Source organism: Nothoprocta perdicaria, unplaced genomic scaffold (assembly GCF_003342845.1).
Source record: "Nothoprocta perdicaria isolate Ctin4 unplaced genomic scaffold, notPer1 scaffold_422, whole genome shotgun sequence".
Lineage (NCBI taxonomy): Eukaryota > Metazoa > Chordata > Aves > Tinamiformes > Tinamidae > Nothoprocta > Nothoprocta perdicaria.
Window position 1 is genome coordinate 208084 of NW_020455669.1, and position 24404 is coordinate 232487.

Consider the following 24404-nt stretch of genomic DNA (forward strand, 5'->3'; position numbering starts at 1 on the left):
CAGAAACTGAATCTGTAAATATGATGATAGAAATGCATAGTGGGTTACAAAATAAGCATTTCCACTGAAACAGGCAGTTCTGTGCACTACATGGAGTACATAATTTTGATCCATTATCCTCTACATGCTTCAGGTCCATTAATTGTGACATTTATTCTAGGTTATTTCTTCTTGCATCATATGTTGCAGTTGCTTCTGGGTAGAAAAACTGTTGATTCTTCCTCAAATTCTCTCTGTATGACAAGAATTGCTTACCTTTGATGCCCAAACCGGAAATAATTCACAGCAGATTGTGCAAATGACAAGATTATGAATGGATATGAATCCTGTGAAAATGAAACATCATTTTCAAAAAACTGCTGAAGTCTCTGATCAATGTCTCCTTTCATATGTAATTTGTCAGTGAAGCATCCCATTATTTTGGCATAGCTCAATATTTCAGTTGCCCATTGCTGAGTTTTGAGGGAAATAAATTACTGAAGTGCTGTCTCAGATTGTCTGCAAACTCAGGAAACATTATGAGTTTCCTGGTTTTTGCAGTTACATAGACTAGAGGCTAGATAGTTGAAAAGATAATCTCAGATTTTGTTCTGAAACACCAGAAGCACTATCTCAAAATATTCCCTTGCTTATAATTTCCCAAGGCTTCTTGGGACAGGGAGAGATCAGCTGTAGAGATAAAACGTCAAGTAGAAAACCAGACATAGCAGCATATACAAAATGTTTCTGTTTCTGTACTTCACTGATAGTCCTGAAACTTATTGTACCATTTGTTAGATTTTCCAGTTCTGAAGTTTTCTATATTTTGCAAAAACAGAGCAAAAAAAAAAAAAAAACACCCCATATTACCATTATAAAAATGAGCTTTTTGTTTTGAAAATTCATGCTTCAGATAATTTCCAAAGTAAGTCAGACCAAAGTTGCCAATTTTTTTCTTCATACCTGCTACTTAGAGTATTACTTCTTTTATTTGCTGTTGTTGCTTCATGTAGGGCTCTATTCAACATCTGACAATCAAATCTGATCCAAGGGCTACAGAAGACCAATGTGAAGATGATGATCCTTATGTAAGTATTTCCATACTGTTTTCAGTGCCTGTACATTTCAAAATCAGCTGTCATAAGACATTTTCAATAAGACTAAATGTAGTATTGTTTTTCCTGAGAATATCCTACAATACTTTACATGTGAATGACAACTTCTTTTTTATCTTTGACATAGCCCCTATAACTGTGATTTTCAAAGACCATCTTTTTCTTTTGTCCGTAACACCTTTGACTATATGAACTAAAGGGTCATCTTCATGAAATGCTTTAGTACTGAGATAAATTAACATAATAATGAGACTAAGGCATTACTTACTGAAGAAAAATGATAACTAAACCGTATCTCCATTGAAGCAGTAAGCTCTTTGGAGAATATGCTTTTTGTTCTGCTGTGCTTTTATATGAACTTGTTATCATGATTTGTTTTTCCTTAGGCTTCAGGAGACATGAGTGGCAATGGCAGCGTTCAAGAACAAGAAGGTATTCCAGAGACACAAGAAGTGCTTGCACCTTCTCATCTTCTCATAAGGGTAAATTTATTTGGTTTATTCAACTTTTATCATGGTTTAATAGTCATTATGGGAACATAATGTGCCCATTCAAGGAAGAATTTGACCCCAGAAAAATCCAATTTAAAGCAAGATTGTTTAGAGCAATTCACTGTCAGCAATCCAAATGTGGAGGGTAACCCAATGTCATGCTTTTTTCCAAATACTTTGAACTCTCCAGAATCCTTATCTTTCTACATCAGATGTGGCTAAAATAATCTGCATTACAATAATTGTGAGTCACTAGCAGCCCACCTATGGGAAGACTGTCAGGAGAGGGCAAAAATGCGAAAATGATCTTTCCCTCAAATATTCCACAAGTCTGAAGCAATTTTCATCTCAATAAATGCCTGATATAAGAATGTATTGGTTTAGTGAACCTCAGCTGACATTTCCTCCTTGAATTTCTCTTTTTTTTCAGCCCCTAGAAATTTTAGCATCCTCACTGTCCGGCCAGAGTTCTTTAGCTTGTAATAGAAGACAAAGTGAATCGTTGCTCCTTGACTCATTATAACATTTATGATTTCAGAGATTTCAGTCATAATTTGTCTACTTTCCCATTTTGTGCCAAGCTCAAATGTTCATGTACCAAGCATGCCTTTCTGATTCTCATTGATTGCTTTTAGGTAAATAAGGATGTTTCCTGAAAAAATAGCTTTCTTTTTTTTTACAGAAAAACAAGCTGACATTTCCCCAATATAGTACATACCTCAGCTGTTTCATTATTGAGTTCTTTTATAACTACTGGGCAAATATCAACCAATCATGATGATCTGTTGCCATTCATTTGATGTGTTTCCTAATCTGTTCTTACAGAGACCTCAGAAAAATCTCAGCTGAGTCTATCATGAACAGCTTTTTGCAGAATGCATTAGCTCTTCCATCATCAACATGAATGCTTTTTTCTTTTTACTAAGATTTAACCTTCACAGAGCACTCATTTTACAACTTGTTTATTTGATGACCTGACTTCCTTCTCCTGACATTTTTGAGATGATATTTATTAATTTTTTTTTTTTTTTTTTTTTTTTTTGCAAATAGTTGCTTAAACTTTTTTTGGTCTGCCTTATTATCCTTGTCACGGAATCACAGACATAGAGAATAATGGAATTTGAGAGGGACCTCTGTCTTGTCCAATTCCCTGGAGTTTCCTTTTCCATTATTCTGTAATGCAAATTATTCTCCATTCATCACTCATAAGCAGTGAGAAAGAAGACTCTCCATTGTTCTTATTCAGTTTTACAGACACTTTTTTGTTAGTTGCTTGTCATGTTTTTGGACTGGGTAGAAACAATGAAGGAGCTATGAAAAAGTCCTAGTTACCATTACTGTGACTCTGTATGAGCTAATTACCCCAAAGTTTATCTTGCATAGGTTTCTGAGCCAAATATCATAAGCTGAGAAAGCTGGTAATGATAATTTTATTCAAATATAAAAAATTCATGTCAAAATATTTTCTTGGGTGGCACAGCTATTTTTTCTAAACCCTAAATTCTAAAATCTTTTTTTTTTTTTAATCTAAAATACCTGAGGACTTTAAAAAACCTACCAATGTACATTTCTTTTAGCAATATATTTAATGTTTATGCCAAATATGAAATGTTTGAATGCCAATGACTCATAGGATTTGTATGTCTTCCTCTACAACTACCTATGGTGTTTTAATGGTCCTGTTCTTTAGGAATATTAAACAAGAGACAGAGAACTGAAAACTTAGTAATGAATACAGTCATTTATAGATGTTTCAGAGAAAATTTACAATCATATTTTACTCTGAAAAACTGTTGAACAAACTCCCTAAATCAGCATTTGAAAATAAACTGTTGCTGAGCTGGAATTAAACAAATCTTGAAAATACTACTTGAAAATATAACTGCTGAATAAAGAAGCTTATCAATGTCAGTGATGTATATTCTGATTTGTCAAACTTTTATTCTGTCAAACTCTGAGGTAGGAATGGTTGACATTCTTTGGCCTGTTTCAAAATATATCAATTTCATGAATTTCATATAACTTTTATCTCAATGAATCAGCTGAAAAGGCTTTATTTATCACTTGTAGAAGACGTCTCATCATGAAGACTATTTTTTTATGGATTTTCTCTGCTACTTAGTTAAACAGGCCAAAAACAAACAAACAAACGAACAAACAAAACTGTCTTTGGCAGGTCTCATTTACAGGGATTTTAGAAACTGTATAGCTTTTACTACTCTGGATGTAGTACATGGGTCTTCAAGGACAGTTCAAGTTTATTGGACTCACAGGCTTTCCTCACACAGGACGAGTACTCTCCATTTTGTTTGTACATTTTTATTAACTTACAGAATAAGAGTATAGGATTGCAGGATAATTCAGGTCAGAAGGTACCTCCAAAGGTCATCTCACCAAACTTCCTGCTCTCCCAGAAGCCTTTCCTCTCCAAATGGAAAAAGATCATGAAGAAACAGCATCCAGACTGAACTGGATGTTCACTGAATGTGCAGAAAGTTAGATTTGGGGATTATAATTATTATTATGGTTTTTGTTTTCCATTATGTAGCTTCATTTTTAAATGCTTCAAAAGAAAACTTTTAAATTTTTGTCCTACTGTTATTTATTTTCTCTACTTGCAAGATGTTGTGTTGGGGAGATCTGGCCTTCCAGTTTGCTTCATAGAATGGTAGGGGCTCTAAAGATCATCTCATCCAGCCCCCCTACTCAAGCAGGGAACATGTAAATAAATGTAGTACTTCCGATTATTAAACTTTGAGGAAGGTAACATGATTCATGCTTTAAAACATGTGTTAAACCTTTTCTCTAAATAGTTCTCTGGGGTTTTCCATTTTTTAGCCTGAAGATACGTCAGCTGAGCCAGTGGAAGCTCCCCCAACTGTATTGTCTCGTTTGGAAGAAAATGATTTCTCAGGACATCACATATCAGAAGAAACCACTGAACCAGCTAAAATTAATGAACAAGGCACTGCCTCTATTGGGTGGAATGGGAGGGGTCTTTTTTTCTGTTCTCTAGGTTATAGTCTGTAGTTCTTCTGTACATGAAAATCCCCTTTAATATCCCTTGTGCTTCCAAGAATTACTTTTGGCATCCTACATAATAGAAAAAAATTAGCATGTCAAACACTTGGTCTTTCAAACTAGCAGATTATAATTGGTAATTTGTTCATAGCAGCAAAACTGGTGGAAACTACATCCACCCTTCAGCCTAGCTCTTCTACCTCTCCTTTTTTACTAAGTAGAGATGTTTATCATCTCCGCCATTGTTATTTAATATGAGGAGAACATGTTTATCCTTCCATACTATGAAAGTTTTAATCATTTTTAGTAAGAAAACAGTGAAGAAAACAATTTTTTAAAGTTTTCCTTTTAGGGAAATTCTCAGTAATAATACAGTAATAATGTCATAATGATGCAGACAAGATTACCTGCCATGCTGCTGCTGAGATAGTTTAAAGCACTCCAAAAATATGCAGATGTTAGACAAAAGGAAGGAAAGGAAGGATTTTTCTACTAAAATCAGCAGGAAACATGGCATGTCTTAGGAAGAACTTCTGTAAATAGTGCTACTGGATCTAAAGCAATGTGGCCCGTTTAAAAGGAATTTAACATGGATATTTAATTTGAATATATGACTATATCACAGTAATGATCTCTGCAAAAGATTTGAATCTGCCTAGTATATAGGAGGTATTTTGCACACAAATGTAGGCAACAAAGTGAAAAACCTAGGATAGAGCATATTGAGGAATCCCAATCCTCTGCCAGTAAAATAATTTTTGCGCACACTTAGAGAGCTAAGACTAAAACTAGCTACCTTAATAAGATCAAAACAGCTTACTTATTTAAGTTTCATATATATATCAAATAGTGCCTGCCGTATATATCATTCACATCTAACATTATGCAGGTGAAATAGAGGTAACTAGTAGGTAAGAGGCTTAGACAAAGAAGAGGATACAGTACAGTCTCTTTGCTTTGTCTGCCCTTAAAATAATCAGAGAATCACAGAATCCTTAAGGTTGGAAGGGACCTTACGAGATCATCTAGTCCAACCCCCTGCTCACGCAGGGTCACCCAGAGCACGTGGCACAGGGCTGCATCCAAGCGAGTTTTAAAGATCTCCAAAGAAGGAGACTCCACAACCTCTCTGGGCAGCCTGTGCCAGGGCTCTGTCACCCTCACTGTTAAGAATTTTTTCCTAAAGTTTCTGTGGAACTTTTGGTGCCTCAGCTTGTGGCTGTTTCCTCTAGTCCTGTCGCTGTCCACCACTGAAAAGAGGCCACCCCCTCCTCCTCACTGCCTCCCTTGAGGTATTTATAGACACTGATCAGGTCCCCCCTCAGCCTTCTCCTCTCCAGGCCGAACAGGCCCAGCTCTCTCAGCCTTAAAATACGTACTCGCTTTGTAATTTTATTCTATTTTCTCTCTTTTTTTTTCTTTCCCTTTAAATATTCAGAATTATGAAATGACTGATATTCATCCCTGGAATGTATCTCTCTCTATATTTTGGCCCAAAATAAAGTATTATCTTTCTTCTTTCAAACTGCTTGTGGCATCTATGCTCTAGTACATATATTTGAATGCATGTCATTTTGTTCTGTTCCTCATTAATAAGGATTTTTTTTGTTTAGATTCGACTGTCACAGAAGCTGGACAAGGCAGCAGTGAATCTACCTCTGTCACACAGGAAACGTTAAGAGAAGATATTGGCTCTGGTGTTACTGTTTTGCCAGGAGTGAGCAATGGGAAGGTCTGTACAGTGGGTTTACCCTTTTGTCCCGGGAACATATGAACTTTAGCATGTGAAGCATATGAACTTTAAAGTGCTTTTCTGCGTGGGTGTCTTTTCTATTCTAACCTAGCAATATGCCAACACACAAGTTGTTTCTTATATTCTTGGAATTTCCTTTCATGACGTGAGATTGAAGCACATACAGGCACGGTGCAGAAGCTTGGATTTACATCCATTTCTGCCACTGCGATTGGCTTGAGATTTTTGAATAGGAAAGACAAATTAGTTCTCTGATTTTTCACCACTTTTATTCTGCATTAAAGAATGAGAGGAAGGAAGGAAGAAAATAACCAGCATTAGTCCTCTTTACAGAATCCCACACTTTTTCTTCTAGAAAACCAGACATCTTGATTTAACTCCTAGTAATTGCCTCATGATCCTTCATGTCCTGTTTTATTCTCAATACATAATTCTTCAGCAAATAAAAGATTCAAAATGACATATTCTCAAGTGCTCCATCTAGTGCTTTCTATGAAACATGAAGTAAAGTTTCTATGAAACTATGAAGTGCTTTTTTGATTGCTCCTTTTTCATGTGAATCCAAACAGAAAACTGGCATGAATATGCACTAAACTTTGGAGGAATCCATGTCCAAAATGTGTATTACTCGCTTGTCTTTTGAATGCCCCCTAACAACTAATCTGAAAACCTGAGTTTTTAAAATATATTGCAACAGATAGTTTTGCCAGACAGTGTTATCTATGTCATCTGTAAGTAGTGCTAGAACTTACCCCCAGTTCTTCAGCCTCTTCAGTACATAGACATTCAAGCTAGCAGAACAACACACTAATGAGTAGCCTATAAAGTTAAATTAATTTTCCTTTTCATCTCTGGACTTTGGAAAAATTCACGGTAACAAAACCATGTGATTCACAAATCTGGTGATTCACAAAGCTTTTTGAAAAAACAATTTCTTTGATGAAAACTAGCATCCTGCAACTTAAAAATGTTGAATAATTATTATATTACACCCCTTCTAGTTACATTAGGTACTTTAACTACTAATATGAGCAGAGATATCTCGTTGTTGTTGAAAAAGTTTATAAACCCTGATGCGTTGTGGGTTTTTTTGTTTTATTGTTGTTGTTGTTGTTTGTTTTTTCAAAATATAGATCAAAAATTGACCAAATGTTCTATCTGTTCTACAACTTCCTTTTAAATTTTATCTATCTTAGCATCCATGCTTCACCACTGAAATAGTTTAGTTTGTTCTTTTGAGATTATTTCTTTTATGGTTCTAACTTCCTACTGGTCAAATATTGATAAAGGATGCATAGCAATCTTTTACACTAGGTTATTGCCCGTTTTTACTCTTTGCTACCAGCTTTCTCAATTTATCTTATGTTCCTTCTCTTTTTGACCACATTGGATATGTAGCACTCTCTTTTTACCAGTTTGAATATATATCATTCTTTTGGTGTTTGTAGCTCTTAGGGGAATCTGCTAAATCTTTTTCAATCTTATTTTTTCTCCCATACAAACTGAGTCTGAGAAATTATTCTTATCCAAATGTGCTTATATAAATTATTGATTGATACTGTATTCTATTTGTATGAATATGAAGTTAAATCATGGTTATTTACATGTAGTTAGCTAGATGCTTTTTCTTATTAAGCAATTTATTACTTTATCTCTATACAAAGCACCTTTATCTCTAATACAAACTGTCTTTGCTGCAAGCAGTGTATTGTTTGCATGATGCCTAACAGGGTTGTGAATATGTTGGAGAACAGGCATTCCAGGAAAAAAAGAAAAAAGGAAAAGTAATACAATATATACAAAATATATATTTTATACTTTACTTATTCAGGACCAGAAGGGTCAGAAAGGAGGGAATGGGCTCACAGGACCTCCAAGAGGGCCGGGAGTGGACGAGAGGCAGAAAAAAGATCAAGGACCTCCTGGGCCTCCAGGAAAACCTGGCCAAGATGGTCACCCTGTGAGTATTGTCTGCAGTTTTGAAATGGCGAGTTGTTCCTTACACATATAAAGGAGTGAGACTTCACAGACCTGTATATGACTATCAGTTAGGCATTCTCCAAGATGGATTTTTAGCTCCCTCAGATCAAGCCAGGAGTGTTACATCTGCTAATGATTACATAAGGGCCCAATGAAAAAGAATCCACAGAAAGCTGAGGGCAAACTACTGATGAGTCAACATTTCAAGGGTTCAAGGGAACTCTTCATTTCCACTTCCCACTCAAGGAAAGATTATCTTCAACACTAGCCCATATTGACTATGGCTGTATCTAGCCATTTTGCCCAGTTTCATCTTGAAAACTTTCTTAAAATAAAAATTCCACAGTCTCTCTTGGCAACATTTTGCATTGCGGTATCACCCTCCTCCCACACTATCTCCCTACCCGTAGTGTGACATGGATATCAAGATTGTTTTATACTTCATGTCCTTCTTGATCAAGAATACAAGATGTATCCTATTAAATTGAAGTATAACACAGATTTCATTGAACACAGTACTTGTTCCCAGTTCTGCTCAGTTTCTTCCTGATTTTGTCATGGTTTAATATATCCATCACACTGCAATTAATTGTTTTCTTGTTGTTGTTGTATGTTTGCTTGCTTGTTTGTTTCCCTCCCGTTTACTTCTTTGTTACAATGTTTTATTTACATTCCTAATAAAAAAAATTATTTTATTTTAGGGCATTCCTGGTAAAAGTGGATTACCAGTAAGTACCCTTTTATAAAAAGTTTGGTTAACTGAAGAAAAAAAGAAAAGGTATCTATTTTCAGAAACTCGGCTAAGCTTAAACTTAAGCAGTCAAGTGCTTTCTGTAGCTGCTTTCTTGGAAGCTGTAGTTAACAGAGCCCATCTGTTAATTCCCTCAGGCTGCCAACAGAGGGGCACCCAGATTTATAATAGAAATTTGTGGCCTCTAATTTGCAAAGCAAATAAGAGACATGACCATAAGCATCTCTACAGTGAATCCAACACTGGCAAGGAAGGTGGGTGGGTGGGGTTTTTTTTTTTTCAGAAAGAAACTGCAAGAAGAAGTCACACTCAAAACAGGTTCTTACCTGTTTTGTTACCTCTCAGTAAGAGGTGCCTCATACTCCCATGTTGCCTGCTTCTATTGTCAGGATATCTCTATCCTTCGAGATATCCTAGAGATATCCTATCTCTATCTCAAAGGACTCCTCAGTCCTTTGAATAAACTGAGTTCTGTCACCTGCACCATCCATCCATTCCCAATTACCTCTATCTGCTTTTTCTTTTCATACCTTCATGCACCACTGCCACAAACTTCCTGTCCATTTCTGCCCCCTGTAAGTGAGTCTCAAATGAAGCTGGTATTTTTAAAATAACCAAAAACTAAACCAATAGTCAAGGGATTCATTATGACTTCATCTCGTGTGTGAATGCTATCTGCACACATTGGTGTGCTCAGAGAAATTTAGCTGCTTCTGCAAATACTTAGCCTAAACTAAGTAAACAGGGCATGTGTCATTATTCTGTCTTAGGACATGAGATTTCCTTACATTTTCCTTAATAATAGAAGTCTGACTACATACAAGCAGAACATTTTCAAAGCAAATGATGAGAGAATGCCTTGTATTAAATTCTTCAAATATACTAAGATATTCAGGTCCAGACAATTATTTTTTTCTGTGAGGAAAAGGTAGAGAGGGACAGTACTTCAAAGAACCATGTGGCCGTGTTTGTTTTGTCTCTGTAGCTCCTTATAAAATAAACAATGCTGTATCTGTCATAGAATTTTTGTTGTGAATCAATCATTGATCAGCATTTTTTATAGCTGATGAGTAGCTGAGAACCAGTCTTGCATATATGGTTTTTCATCAATCAGATTAATGGGACTTCACTGAAAAATGAAATTAGCACACAGTAGGTTTATATGTGGCCATGTCTCCATAGGCCAAGGTTTGAGTACCTTATATCTAAAATCATGTCAAATACCAGTAATCAAGAAAAAAAAATGAGGAGAAAAAGTTTCAAATCCTACAGATGCATTTTTATGCATAATAAGTTTGTATATGCTCAATATGATACTGAGCTCAATAATAAGATTTGAGCAGCAGAATCGGAGCTGTCCTGCCAAAACACCATTAAGTAAAATGTGATTCATTTGTCTTCTGAGGTTTTTTTCAGTGTTCTAATTGAATTCATAAATAGTATTGCTTTATAATAGAGCTGACTTTGAAGTTGGTAGCATTTTTCTGGCCCATGTTCAAGACTGTCTAGGAAGAGTATACCCCTATTAGGTAAGGATAAGATGTACATATTTAGTAAAGTTATTTGGGATTAATTTGACTGCTGTAGTTTAAAATGAGACCAAATGCTATGTAATACCAAGCAGCACATCAAATGCATATCCTCAGGAAGCATCCAACTGAGTAGGAACTAAATATATTCAGGTACATCAGGGCAAAAAGTATTTCAGTAGAAGCTGGGAACAGGCTAGTTTCAATAGCATGATTTGTTGCACTCAGGGCAGCAGTTTGCAGCAGTGTTACCAATATATCTTATTCTTCTCTGTTGTCTATCATGACTTCCATATGGAATTAAAAATAGAGTTCTTCCCAATGTCCATATTCTCATAGTTTCAAAGTTATTAGCGAAGAGGCAAAATTCTAGCTTGAAATCTTCCTGCTGTTAGCAAATTTAGCAACTGTGGAACAAATGAGGACTTTCTTGCCTCCAAGATACAAAAACAAATAACAGACAATTTTAAAAGAAAATTCAAAAAGGAGAAGGAAGAAGAAATTTTATACAGAACTGTCACTATTCTAAGAGAATATAGTTTGGGGCTATTTTTTTTTTCTTTTTTGTCATCAGTGCTAGGTGGTCCATCCAGTTGGCATCCTATCAAATCTGAATATATCCTGCCAGATATTTCCATCAGCATTCCTCAAGCAGGCTTCACTGCTACTTTGATATGGAAAGAGTAGATGTGGCCAGAGATACCTTTTGGCACCATTAGCTACTTAAGTTGCTGTTCTGATTTCCTTGTATCCTCCCACTGTTTCTAAGCAAGTCCTTGAAATTAAGCACCATTACATCCTCTTTCTGTTCCTAAATGTGTGGTCTCTGACCTATGAAAAATATCATGTCTAATTTTAAAATATATTTTCTTTTAGGGAAAAAAAGGACTTCAAGGGTTGCCAGGGCTGAAAGGAAAAGCAGGCATGAAAGGACAAAAGGTATCTGTCTTGTTATTCTCCAGTGATCAGTCAAATACCCCTTTTGTTTGGCAATGCATTAATTTGGTACACTCAGAAAAAATATCAACAAATCAATAAATCAATAAAAAAGAAAAATCACAGGAAGAATTTAAAGATCTTTCATAATCCATCTGCATAAAAGCCACTGAATAAGGATGTTCCAAGATAATTGAAAACTTAGGCATAAGAAAAACACTGGGCTTTCAAAGAAGGCATGTAAAATGATTTTAATATTTAATAAAGTCAATTGTTATGTTTAACTGGCTGGTTTAACAGCAGCTTTATAATCATATTAATCTTACGAAATGAAGAAAGATGAAATATGAAGTAACAATGAAATCTGAGATAACAACTTCTGGGCTGGAGTGAGCTATAATAGATTAAACTATCATCAAAGCATGCGGTCACACAAAACTGGCATTCAGCCAGTTAGTCTAAGGGCCCAATTAATCACTTGTTTCAACTGTTTACCAAAACAATTCATAACTTCGCAAAGCATAACCCATATAAAAGTCATGTATTCAATTCAAAAGAGGCCAAAATGATTTAGAAAATAAAATTCATCTGCAGTATATGACAGGTCATTAGGCTACATGAAGAACTACTATAGCCTCTCTGACAAAGGCTTAATTTTCCTTGTAGTGTTTGTCAACGACATGATGAAAAAGAAGAAAAAATGGCCTGATTGCATTTCACAGTTAGCTTCCCCAATTTATAGGAAATCTGTTTGTTCACACTTTAGACGTCAGTCATTTCCAGGATGCTTGATCCCAATATTAATAATTTATGTTAGTATACCCAGCATATAGCCAGACTATTTTTATTTAGAATAAAACAGGAGAAGGTCACAAAATAGGGATGTTTACATTTCTTCTACTTATGAGCGAAGGGCAGAAAGAGTGGAAGTGTCATTTCGGAAATGCTTCAACTGCAAGTGTTATTAGGCAATGACAGTTGCCTCCAGAAACAAGTTGCCTCCATCTACAAAGACAAGTAAAACCAGCCTAGCGACTGATGGGTTTGCTGATCCTGCTTCCTTCTAGGATGCTTCTGCACAGCATCTTGGCCAGTGTCAGCTAGACCTCGCCCAGGCTATGCCTAGGCATGGGGCAGGAATAGCACAGCTCAGTGACTGTTCCCAGCACGCCACAAGATGATGTTGGGCTTAGTTTGACTCCGTCCATACTATGTGCTCCTCCAGTGCTGTCCCAGCAGGTTTTTTACCCAATACTGGTAATATTGACTGGCAACAGTGTGGTTCTCATGTTATTTCACGTTCACTGCAGCCAAACAACTTTACACAAAATATTAGCTTTGAAAACATAGGGCTGAAAGTGTTTCATTCTGTGAACAAAGCTAGTCTGTTCCAACTGACCGCAGGACCAAAGAATAATCCCTAGCCTCTTCTTGTTTAGTAGAATAGACCTAATTAGGATGATGCTTTGCCAGAAGAGACACTTGATCCTTAGTGAGCTGGCGTAGATCTGGGTCCCTGACTGTATATATTGCTACTTTAGTCAAGACAGCTTAAACTTTATCTTCCATTCTATAACTGGACTATATTTTGAAGGGATATTTCGAAGTGGTACTATGAAAATAATTTTGTGGATATGTGCAAAGCACTGTTTTACAAGTGCTAAAAATCGTAGTATTATGTTGAATAACACTAAGGAACACTGACAGTTTCATTTGCTGAGCTTTTCCTTGGGTATATTAGTTAAATCTAATTTCTGCAGCAGGAAGTGGGAAGGAGAAAAAAAACACTGCTTTGGTCCTTTTTTAGATATGTGGAATAATTTTTTAGCTTTAAGTTGTCCAGTAAATCATTTCATGACCCCAGGCAGCATGGTTTCCTGAGGTATGTTAGGTTGGCAAGGTGAGCAAAATTTAAATAATTTTGTATTTAAATACACAAAAATATTCACACTGGCTATATTCTCCGAAGATAGCCAGAATGTTTTCAGTATAATAGTATTTAAATTTTGAGAAACTGTAGCAGGATCCACCTGCCTTTTTCTGACTCTTCTCATTGAAGACGGAAAGCTGGGAAGAATGCCATGCCACATTCAGTGGAAGTTGGGAGCTGGATAGCCTTGCTTGAATGTCATTTTTTTGCACTGTAATTTTTGTTCGGTACAAGATACAGCCATGGGTTGCTCTTTGGGAATATTTATAGGCCTGACTGTGATACCCACGTGAAAACCGAGATTTTTTTTCTTCCTTATAAAACATGCAAAACAGGAGAAACTGCAGGAAAAAAAAAAAAAGCAGAAAACCCTGACAGGAACTAATGTAACCATCACTGAAAAAGCAAAGGATCTATTAAAGCAAATAAACAGCATCTGTAAAAGAACATGCTGACAGACAGTGAAAATAGCCACAGATTAATTAAACACATTCCCTGTGAATATGACTGAACTATCACTATAGGAACCATTTGACAAAGCTACAGGGAACAAAGAAATGAATGTATAAATTTATCTAATGAATTCTCAAACACAAAGAGCTCTCTGACCAAGAAGCAGGTGAAATTCTGTGTTTGCTGATATGTGGCTGAATATATTAATTGAGAGAATGTAATTAAAATGCTCTTAGGACTGGAAGGAGATGTAATCCCAGATAAAGGATTAGCAGGATTGAGGGCAAAGCACAGATCCCTAGACGCTAACAAAAAGAGTAGGTAACCTCTCTGTGGTGTCCACCCCATTTTAAGGTGCTGGTTCCTCTCCTCCTACTGCAGGATGGGGGAGTCAAATCACCTCTTGCAGCCCTACAGACTCAGGAATGATGGGCAGAAATGCCTGCTACGTGCAAGCAATATTGACATGAAGGCTCAACTTCCAGCGCCGATGGCTGTGGAAGCTCCGGTATATGAGCAAAGAGCTATCATCTCCTCCTTTCTTTATAATTCACACTGAGAAACTCCTCACAACTATGATCTGGGCTTGCTGCCAAAGCAAAGTGATGTGAGGCGATCAGGGAGGGAGAAGTGGGCGCTGTATACACCTGTCTTGACATTCCGGTTGCTTCATGTACCAGGTACAAAGCAAATGGAATCGTTCAACGGGAAAGGGAAAGGGAAAGGGAAAAGAAAAGGGAAAGGGAAAGGGAAAGAAAAAAATGCAATGAGGGCCAATCATTTGATGACAACAATGTGCCCATCAAGCAATCACACAAGTGTGGTATTTTGCATTGTTCACATTGGTCCTCCAGGTATTCATGATAGCATTGACCTTGTGTGTTGGAGATGCAAAGAGACTTTTTCCTTCCGAAAGGGTCTAAACACAGCGGTTAAACCTGGCCTTAATGAATTCTCTGAAAAAAGAGACATCAATCTTTGAGAATGAAAATATATGTTATAAAAGACTTGCAATTTAAGACTCCAAATGTTGAGTCACAACCTCAGCTCAAGTAGATTGAGGTAAAGTTAGAGTTGAGCAGAAATTCTGATGCATAAATATCTTAATTCACATCTTCAGTCTTAAATAACTTAAGCAGAAATATTTTGAACAGACCTCAAGGTGAGAGGTAGTCTCACCTTGCATGGCCAGAGAAGCATTGCAAGCACTGCCACCAAGCATTACCAGAGAAGAAGAAACTGTAGTAATTATGAGAAAAAATGACAGTCTTTTATCTTGGCAGTAGATGAAGATCAACACATGGAAAAATAATCATTACATGTTGATTTTGGAAAAAAAATATGACAGATGATAGGAGTAAGAACACGAAGAAAGGTGTGACCAGTGTGTGAGCATACTTTTTATTTATTTAATTGTTTACTTATGTCATGCAATGTAAGCTAAAAACTTGTGATATGTAGTAAAATGTAGTTCTGGCAAGATATATAACTGCCTAATGGTGTTGATGCAGCCTGAACACTCATATAATCATTAGACATGTTAGAAGTGAAAAGGGCCCTTTTTTTTTTGTCAATGCAGATAGCATTTTTCCTAAGAGCTTGTCTTAAAAATGAACAATTATTCGTAGCATATAAGCAGACACTTTTGTTTCTTCTTGTGTCTACAGCTCCACAGAGATTGTTGCTATTTCTGGAAAAAAAAATAAAATAAACTGCTTATTCCTGTGGAGGAACAATAAGTTGATATGCTCAAACTCTTGCTGATTCATAATCATTCTGTTTTAGGGTGATCCTGGTGAGAGATTGCCAGGACTCCCTGGACTACCAGGACCCCCAGGACCATTTGCTTCTTCTGGTGAATTTGTGAGTAGTGGTTTTTTCTGGAGATCACCGCATTTTCTAAAACACTCAGACAGACATATAAATAAATAACTTAAGGGTGTGCATACTGTGATCTGCATAGGGGCAAGTATTCACATTTTTAAAAGCAAGTCAATATGCTTGATATCCTGTGTAAAAACAAGAGTACATGAGAGAACAAGCGACATCAAAAAGATATTATAAAACTGAATTATTCATTTCTTTCCCTACCCTGAACATGGAAATGGTTTGACAGTCATTTATGCCTGCTGTCATTAAATACTGCCACACATTTCAGTGTGATGACAGTGTTCATATTTTGCATGCTCAGTATTCTGAAAATGTAAAAGAAAATGTTTCAGATGCATCTCTCCTCTGTTTCCTTCTCCCACTTTTCCTTGAAGAGGCACATGTATGATGCCAGAGAGAAAACTTTGCTTGATTTACATTTCAAGTGACTGGAACTGTTGTTACAGATAGATATGGTTTCCATTGGCAGCAGTGGAAATCTTCAGGTGTCACACTAAGTATCCTGTGTATTTCACAACATAATCTGTAGCACGTTCCAGGGAGCGAAAGCAATGCTATACTGATGAATTATGAATTCATAAATTGCTGTAAATTGTTGTAAAATTGTTGTATTTGTTGTAAACAACTGCTCAAATTGACCTCCACTGACAGTGACTTCAAGAGACAAACAGGACAGCTGCAGATCCCCAGGACATGGTGTTCCAGCCATACCTCTTTTCACACTCTAAGGTCACTTGAGTAAATGCAGTGCTGAGCACCTGGCCCTGCATGAGTTTTTTTTCTTCTTTTTTTTTTTTTGCTGTTTGTGATTGTAAACTTCAAAGCCTTTTTACTCTGGGGTGAAGTGAAAGAAATGTTAGTGCAACCAGGAAATGCACTGATGACGCTTGAGCATTTGAAATAACAGATGATTCAGACACTAGCTCTCTGTACATTTTGAGCTAGTTTATAAAGCACATGCAGCTATGAGACTCATCAGGGATTTGCAATGGGACACATCTGTAATTAATTTCCTTTTGGATGTATTGACATTGCTTAATTTTAAATGTGCTAGAACTCATGCATGTAGAAAAGTAGTATTTCAACTGCCAAGAATTATTTGTTGCACATCTTGGTTGAGCCCTTTTAATTTTTTAAATTATGAGTTCTATAAAAATTGATAGCACTTCTATGATTTAAAAAAAAATGGGTAGTTGGATTTCATTTCACTTTCCTTTATATTACTCAGACCAATCATAGCAAATTTTCCATGAAAATGATTTTTTAAGAGTGTTTCAAAAGATTCTACTTTACACTATATATTCTGTATCTTTCTATATCTGTTCCATAATAGAGAAAGATGGTTTGAAGCTAAGCTTGAGTATAAGAATCTAAGAAATTTGAGTCCATGGATTTGCATTATAAATGAGTACAGACAGACTGTATGTCAGAAAATGCCTTAGTTTATTATTTATCCTTTTTAAAAATCTCTATTTATCCTTCTTAAAATATCGGAAGATCTCTTCTGATCTTAGCTGTAGAAATGTCATTATTTGTCATCATTGTTTTTGGAGCTAGAGGGCACATCCTATGGGATGAAGGAAACTAGTTTTTAGACATGCATTTTAGAACGTCCTTAGTGGTGATAGGTATCTTTCTAAAGCTAAAATCTACCTGAAAAAATAGTCTTCAGTCCACTTCCACAGTCACAATGCCACCTAGGTTCTGCAGAATTTCTGTCACTGTAGAGCATCTGTAGGTAAATATGGAGCTCAGTATCTACACAATAAACTCACCAAAAATCTGACTGAAAAGCTTTTGCTGCCTTTAGATCCACAAAATATTAGTTGAAATTCAAAGGCATCATTCTGCTGAAAGGATGCTGATCATAATGATATTTGCATTAACTGACAAGAGATGTTTTCCTTTGTTGTCTTTGCAAGCAACATTTTGAAATTTAATTCTCATAATTTCAGAGCATACTGGAACCTGAAGGATCAGGTTCTGGAGACCTTGATGGAGAGATGGAGATTTTAAGTGTAAGTATATATTGATAGTTATTTTTCATTCATGTAAATAACCATAGTAAAGAGTTTTATTTTACTAGTCCAGGTTGTAAAAGGTCCACTTTCACTGACACTGACATAATTTCAGAATGCATGTCATTTTGAAGAATATGCTTAATTCACAGCATTCATTAATTATTTGCCGCAAAACGTTGAGGTTTCATTCCAAGACTTGAAAAAATGATTTGAGCTATGATATGAAGGAAAGCAAAGAAAGCCAAAGAGGAAGCCCCTATAGAAGTTTATTTTTCCCTCCTTTTCTCACAATTGCTGTGTATTAGGACAAGGCCTAAATGCATGTAGGGTTTAAGAAAGGAGAGAAAAACAAAGAAATAATGCCAAGAGGACTTTTCTAAAGGAAAAGATGCTTTTAACCTGATTTTGGCAAGGCACTGAAGATGAAAGTAGGGTTCTGGATTAAAAAAACGAGCATCTGGCTTGTTTTTCTGTTTCTGCTTTTGAGCAGCTGAGGGGCATAGGAAATATTTGGAGGTGGGAAGGTTCTACTTAGCTTTTGGTGGACTGTTTTTTGGAGAGGCTATATTTCCTTATATGTATCTTGCAGATACCTACTGCAAGGTACCTGTGCTATACAGAACAATGTAGGCTGCCTTTCCTGACCAAAATTAAATCATGTAACTAGAACTTGCTGCCAGATACCCTTTGGAAGTAGTTTGCATGTTTTGTCTTGCTCTTGAGACATTTCTGCTTTTTATTATCTGTAGACAACCAACCAGACCAAACCTTCGCCTAGTTCCTATTGAAAATCCAAAAGTATGAAATATCTATGAGTTTCTGAATGAGTTTCAAATAACAAGGTTTTCTATCCAGCGATCCAGTCAGAAATATAATGGGTGAGGGGAAATATTACAGTTAAGCAGAACTATTAGGAAAATGAGAAGCCAAGTGGCAGAAGACGAAGAAATTTAAATATGAAGGCTTTTAATGATCCCTCTAGACAAACTGCAGGTTTCATAGAGTCCTCAGGATACAGCCTTTGCCTGCTTCAACCACAGCCTGTTTCATCGCTAATGAAACTTCATGAGAAATGAAATCCCTGAATGCCTCTTTCCTAAACTAGGTCTTTAGCTCCCAAAGCAAATTCTGTATCAAGACTTATTTTCTGTCCCTTCTTTCTGCCCAAGTGCTGACTACCTTATTCCCAAGGCCTTTCAGAAAGGAATCATCTTGTGTCAAAAGCTAGTTAACTTGTCAAAAAATCAAGAACCAGTCTTTTTAGATGCCCTATGTACTTAAAGGACAGAAATAGCCAGCATAGATGCTGGGAGCAGCAGCTTAGAGAAGGGTCTGTTGACATTAAAAATTCAAAATAATTGTCTTCCTAGCAGAATCCTAGCACAGAGTTAGAGAGTTGCTTGCCTTGCAGACCCATGCCCCTAAAATTCAAAATATCCATGATACTTGCCTGCGAAGGTGATAAAAATGGATTGCACTTGAGATAAGAATTTTGCAATCATACTGTTTCTCACAAAATAATACATTTCATTCATTATTAATTTAAATAGATCTGCTCATGGCCATGCAGACATATCTTTGGAACAGAGGCCATTTTTATAGCATAAAGGACAGTCAGATCCTGATCTTAAATACAGTTTCTCAAAGCTATAGCAATAGCATGGAGAAGTCCTTGGAAATCAGTGGGGAAATCTAGAAATCTGTGATATTGTGATGTCATTTTGGTTAAATTTAATAACAGTAGATGGTCACTGAAAAACCTCTATGGTCTTTACTGGGTTTACGAAAAGCAGACAATTGTTCAATTTTTAATTTCCTTCCATTGCTTGTGTAATGAAGAGGAACAAGATGCAATTCAGAGAGCAAGGATAGAGGAGGTCGGCATGACTCCTACATAAAGAATGTATCTGTGAAACCAGAACTGTTTCTTAATGAAATGAAAGGGATATAGTGACCCAAACTGAGTTATATGCATCTGTTAGCTTCAAATGTTCCATCTATGCTAAGGAAATGAACTTGACCAGGAAAGCGCTGAAGGGCTGAAGACAACTGAAGGGCTTTCTAACAGTGACCGCTTTCTAACAATATTACTGATTTATCTAGGGTCTTCCTGGGCCACCAGGGCCTCCGGGATTGCCTGGCCTTCCAGGAATACCAGCACCGGATTCAGATGTAGGACTTCCTGGGTCACCAGGGGAAGATGGACCTTCTGGAGAACCAGGTCCTGAAGTGAGTATCCGCCTGCGCACAAACGTGAATATTGTTCCATCAATAAAGATTAAGATTTTAATAAATAATTCATAATTCATAAGATAATAATTCATAAAATTCTTAACAATATTGTAGAATATTGTTAATTGTAGAGCTTGGATTTTTTTTTTAAATATTTCTGGAGAATAACACAGACAAAAATTGGTGAATCTATTAAAGAGGACATCTTACTTCATTTCAGTTGTGCCAAATTATAACAGATAACAAAGAGGGAGGATAATACTAAACACATATGAAAAAAAAAAAGGTCACTAACTGTAACTTCAAGCTTCTAAGTGTCTGGTCTTCAAGTTGAACCCCAACAGCCTTGACAGAGAGGCATTAGATATCTGAAAAAAAATTAAATCCAAATATCAGTTATATGAGTAGTCAGGGGGAAAAAAAAAAAAAAAAAAAGCTGAGGATATAATTACCCCTGAATTAGCCAGTAAGGAAGCACTGAGAGTAGTTTGTGTTGTGTACATGAAATTTTACTCTGGAGCTCTAGGGAGGTCCCTTCATCCAGGACCTCCAAGCCCTTTTCCAACAGGTAGTCTTTTTCTGTAAGAAGTTGGATCTCATAGTCTCAGGCTACAAGGTGGTATGAACATCACTAATTGTTGTTGACCCGGGCTTTAGGACTTTCCCAGAAGAAAGTGTCCACTGAAGAGATGCTGGAAAAGCAGTTTTGAACTTCAGTGTCTCAAGAAATTTGTTCTGAGAATAAACTGTATCCCTACTGATCTGTCTAAATTAAGTCTGTGATAATGAAGTATAGAGGATGTAGCAATACATAGATTACTATAATGCTGAACTATCCATAGTTTTAGTGATTGCTAAAATGTATGCTCAAATGCCTTGGATGTTTTTTGAGCATTTTTTTCAGCTATTCACAGAAATGCCCTTATGGTTTACAATTTTACAGGTGACTGAGGGGGTCATTTGTGGTTCTCTCATTGCAATGACCTGTGTCACTAAGGTTAAATACATTGGTCCTATAAAAGTAGAACCCAAAAGCAGTGTTTTGCCTCCAAGCCGTTTATGGACCCATTTCAGGAAAGAAGGCCTTCTTTGCATATGTAAAGGAACTTTGCCAGTAGACTTAACAGTTATGATGGAAGAGAAGGGAGGAGACCTCTGAGCTAGAGCACATGGGGCACAGGACAAGGAGTTGACAAGGAGTACTGAAATCACACTTGCCCTACTAGTAAGAAAACCATTAACACCCTGAAGACTACGGCAGCAGGAAGCCATTTCTTTTTCCATTCATTCTTGTTCTTAATTTCTCTAATTATAGAATGAAGGCCTAAAAATTCCTCTGGTATTGAAAAGAGCTCTGGAGGACTGACTAAATGACAACAGCTTTCCAATGCTGCTTGTGGTTGCCACACTCCCAAGTGTGTCCTTGATCATGCTGCAGGACACATGGTCTATCAATCTATCCCAAATGTCTTCTGCAGTGATTGAAAAGATGGTGAAGTTTTTGGAGCTCCTTTACTATATGCCAGGCCAACCAAAAGAATTAACATTTTGTTATGCTGGTTGAAAGATGAGACTTTCATCTGATGCTGGGTGAGACATCGCCAGATGTCAGTACATCTCCAAGAATGTTTCAAGATTACAGCATTCTTGGGGAGTAGTAAAGGACTTGTTTAAATGCTTTCTTAAGATGTGTTACTAATTGTCATAAATATTTCCCACTAACTGCGGTGAATACTTCACACTAGAAGAGCAAGTACCACAGTACTGCAGTTATTTAGATAGATAATTGGCACATAATCGTGCCAATTGTCTCATTTCAAGCATGAACAAAAGACCTTTTAGAATATAAAGGCATTTTTATACATGAATGCAGTGCCTGGCCTGCATTTGCAGTCATTTGAGCTTCCAAAAAAATAATTAAGATTACATTGAATCAATTTAATTTGAATCAATTTAAAGGTAAGCCATTTCTAGTTGCATTTGTCTGCTGCTGAATGATCAGCTTAAACTTTAAACCCGTCAAAGTCTTTTATACGACTGGAAGAGTATCAAACATTGTCAAAAAATCTGGAGTGACCTTTTCTGGCAGTGCCTATTTTGGACACATATCTCAGAACCACAGTATGCTCAGAAAACAAGTAGAGATCTTTGTTCAGTACAGCCTAGTGCTATTTCCCTGTGTTCTTACATCTTTTAAATTGAGGATCATGTTTCAATAAAAATTAGTCTCTTAATTCTTACTATCTGAAACAGTCTACATATGACTATAAGACATATGGGGAAATATGCCTGTATTTCCCATACAAGGAAATATTATTTGTTATTAAGATAAAGATTCTGAAAATTTACAAAGACATGCCTAGAATCAATAGCAGAAAAGAAGAACAGTAGAGAGGTGCAAAGCAAATAAAAAAAGCAATAAGCCCATTTAGTCAGTCAGCTCAGATCTTGTACATTAGATACAGTGATAAAATTTTATATCAGCTGCTTTCCATGCCTGCAACACAAACAAGAGCTTGTATAAACCGGGACTATATCTGAAAGAAGAGAAATTAAGAGACAACAACTTAAGATATATATAGACTTTTGACCTAAGCAGAAATGATTCGTGAAGTTTGGAAGGTGGAAAATTTCCCCGTGTCAGTCATAAAACAAAGAGTGGGTTGTATTGGAATAGGTTGTTATAAGCTGTTGTTATGTGCCTTTTTTTTTTTTTAATTATTAACCTGCATCTAAGATGGATCAGATTTTACTAATTATTATGACTGCAGTTTAATGGAAGTCTTTTGACATATATAGCAAAACTGACTGTTGTCCTGATACCTCATTTGCTATATTTGTCAAACTGCAGTCTATGCTGAAAATGCACATTTAACATCATGACTCTGCCAGGTTCTGTATCTGTGGAAGGTAAAGTAGCGAGAATCATCTGGGACATTTGTTAAAAAGAGTTTTCAGCAGTTAATTGGTATGAAAAGTATTTAAAGAAAATGACTACCTATAGGTAGTCTTTGTGTTTCTGATGCACCAGGAATCATTGCTTACTTTCACTGAGTAATTCCAATTCCTGAGAGACTAATAATTCAAGAGTAAATTATGCTACTAAAATAAGTTTTAGAAGAATCTGATCATGGCAGATGGTGATTAAGATCAAATCAGATCAATTTGTAGATTGCTGAAGTCCAGTTATTAACAGTACAGATCCATGCATGAGTTGGATGACCTAAGAGACTGTAAGCCTGCTCTCTAAAGATTTGTACAAACGCTTAGCCGTGCACACACTGGGATTTATTCACAGAAGCAATTTGAGGCTAAGAATTTTGATTCAATAAGACAATAGCTGCACAATTAACGCTTTTCAGTTGTGAATCCTGATTTCAGAAGACTAGATGTTTACCTGCAGTTGTGCCTGGGCTTAAAGACCCTGCTAAATTAGTGACTTCATCATGTAACAGTTCTTTTTATGAGAATCATGTCCTGAAAGTGCTTGAATAAAAGCTGCTAAACTGCTTCTTGCAATGTGAAATACTACTTTCACTAACTGCTCCACGTTGAATCTGATATTCATCTGATTACTTTCATATTTTTGAAATGTAACATAATGTTAAATTACCTCAAGTAATGCACGAACACATGGATGCACCCTGAAAGGAATCATAAATCTCTCCAAGTGTTGCTTGGTATCTACATAAGAGAGACTGTTTAAGAGATGTAAAGGAAATAAGCAATTGTATAGCAGTGAGATATGAAATTGCTTAGCAGTTTAGGTGAAAGAGTCACAAAAAAATAGAACAATTTTTGATGTTTCTCCAACCTATCTTCTCTCTGTTCTCTATCTATGTAATCATGACAATATGCAGTATGAAAATGTGTTTCAGACCTGCAAAATATATTTCTTTTATTTTAATAATAAAAATAATCTATAAGCTTTTCTGTCATGTGTAGCACATCTAAAGAACAAAAATAGTAAAATAAAATAGTGAGAACAATTTTGAACAATGAAACATGCCTTTGTGGTGATTCTGAAAATAACAGAGAAAAAGATTGTTTTCCTTTGTCCTTTTGAAACCCATTTATTTACTTCTCCAAAATAGATCAATAAGTCAATAGATAAATAATTCTCAGAGTGCACATCTGTAAATATACTTAAAGGCTTACAAAGCCAAATATTTTAAATATAAAGCATGCAAATATGTATACAACTATTCCCTTTCTCTCATATCTAGTTACTGTAGATTGGACTCCAGTAACTGCATTCATTGACTGGTTGACCCTACAAATCCATTTTTTTCCCCTGTGTGTCTAGAATACTTCAATCATATG

At 36.2% G+C, this 24404-nt stretch overlaps 1 protein-coding gene across 1 annotated transcript in view; it reads left to right on the forward strand.

Annotated features, from left to right (window-relative positions):
- The window catches only part of COL15A1 (collagen type XV alpha 1 chain), a 115199-nt gene that overhangs the window by 44238 nt on the left and 46557 nt on the right, over positions 1-24404 (forward strand). Inside the window, exons 4-9 of the mRNA XM_026046158.1 lie at positions 993-1067; positions 1481-1576; positions 4424-4550; positions 6220-6338; positions 8191-8311; positions 19972-19989. Of these exons, the coding sequence (XP_025901943.1) occupies positions 993-1067; positions 1481-1576; positions 4424-4550; positions 6220-6338; positions 8191-8311; positions 19972-19989 (556 nt within the window). The remainder of the gene's footprint in view (positions 1-992; positions 1068-1480; positions 1577-4423; positions 4551-6219; positions 6339-8190; positions 8312-19971; positions 19990-24404) is intronic.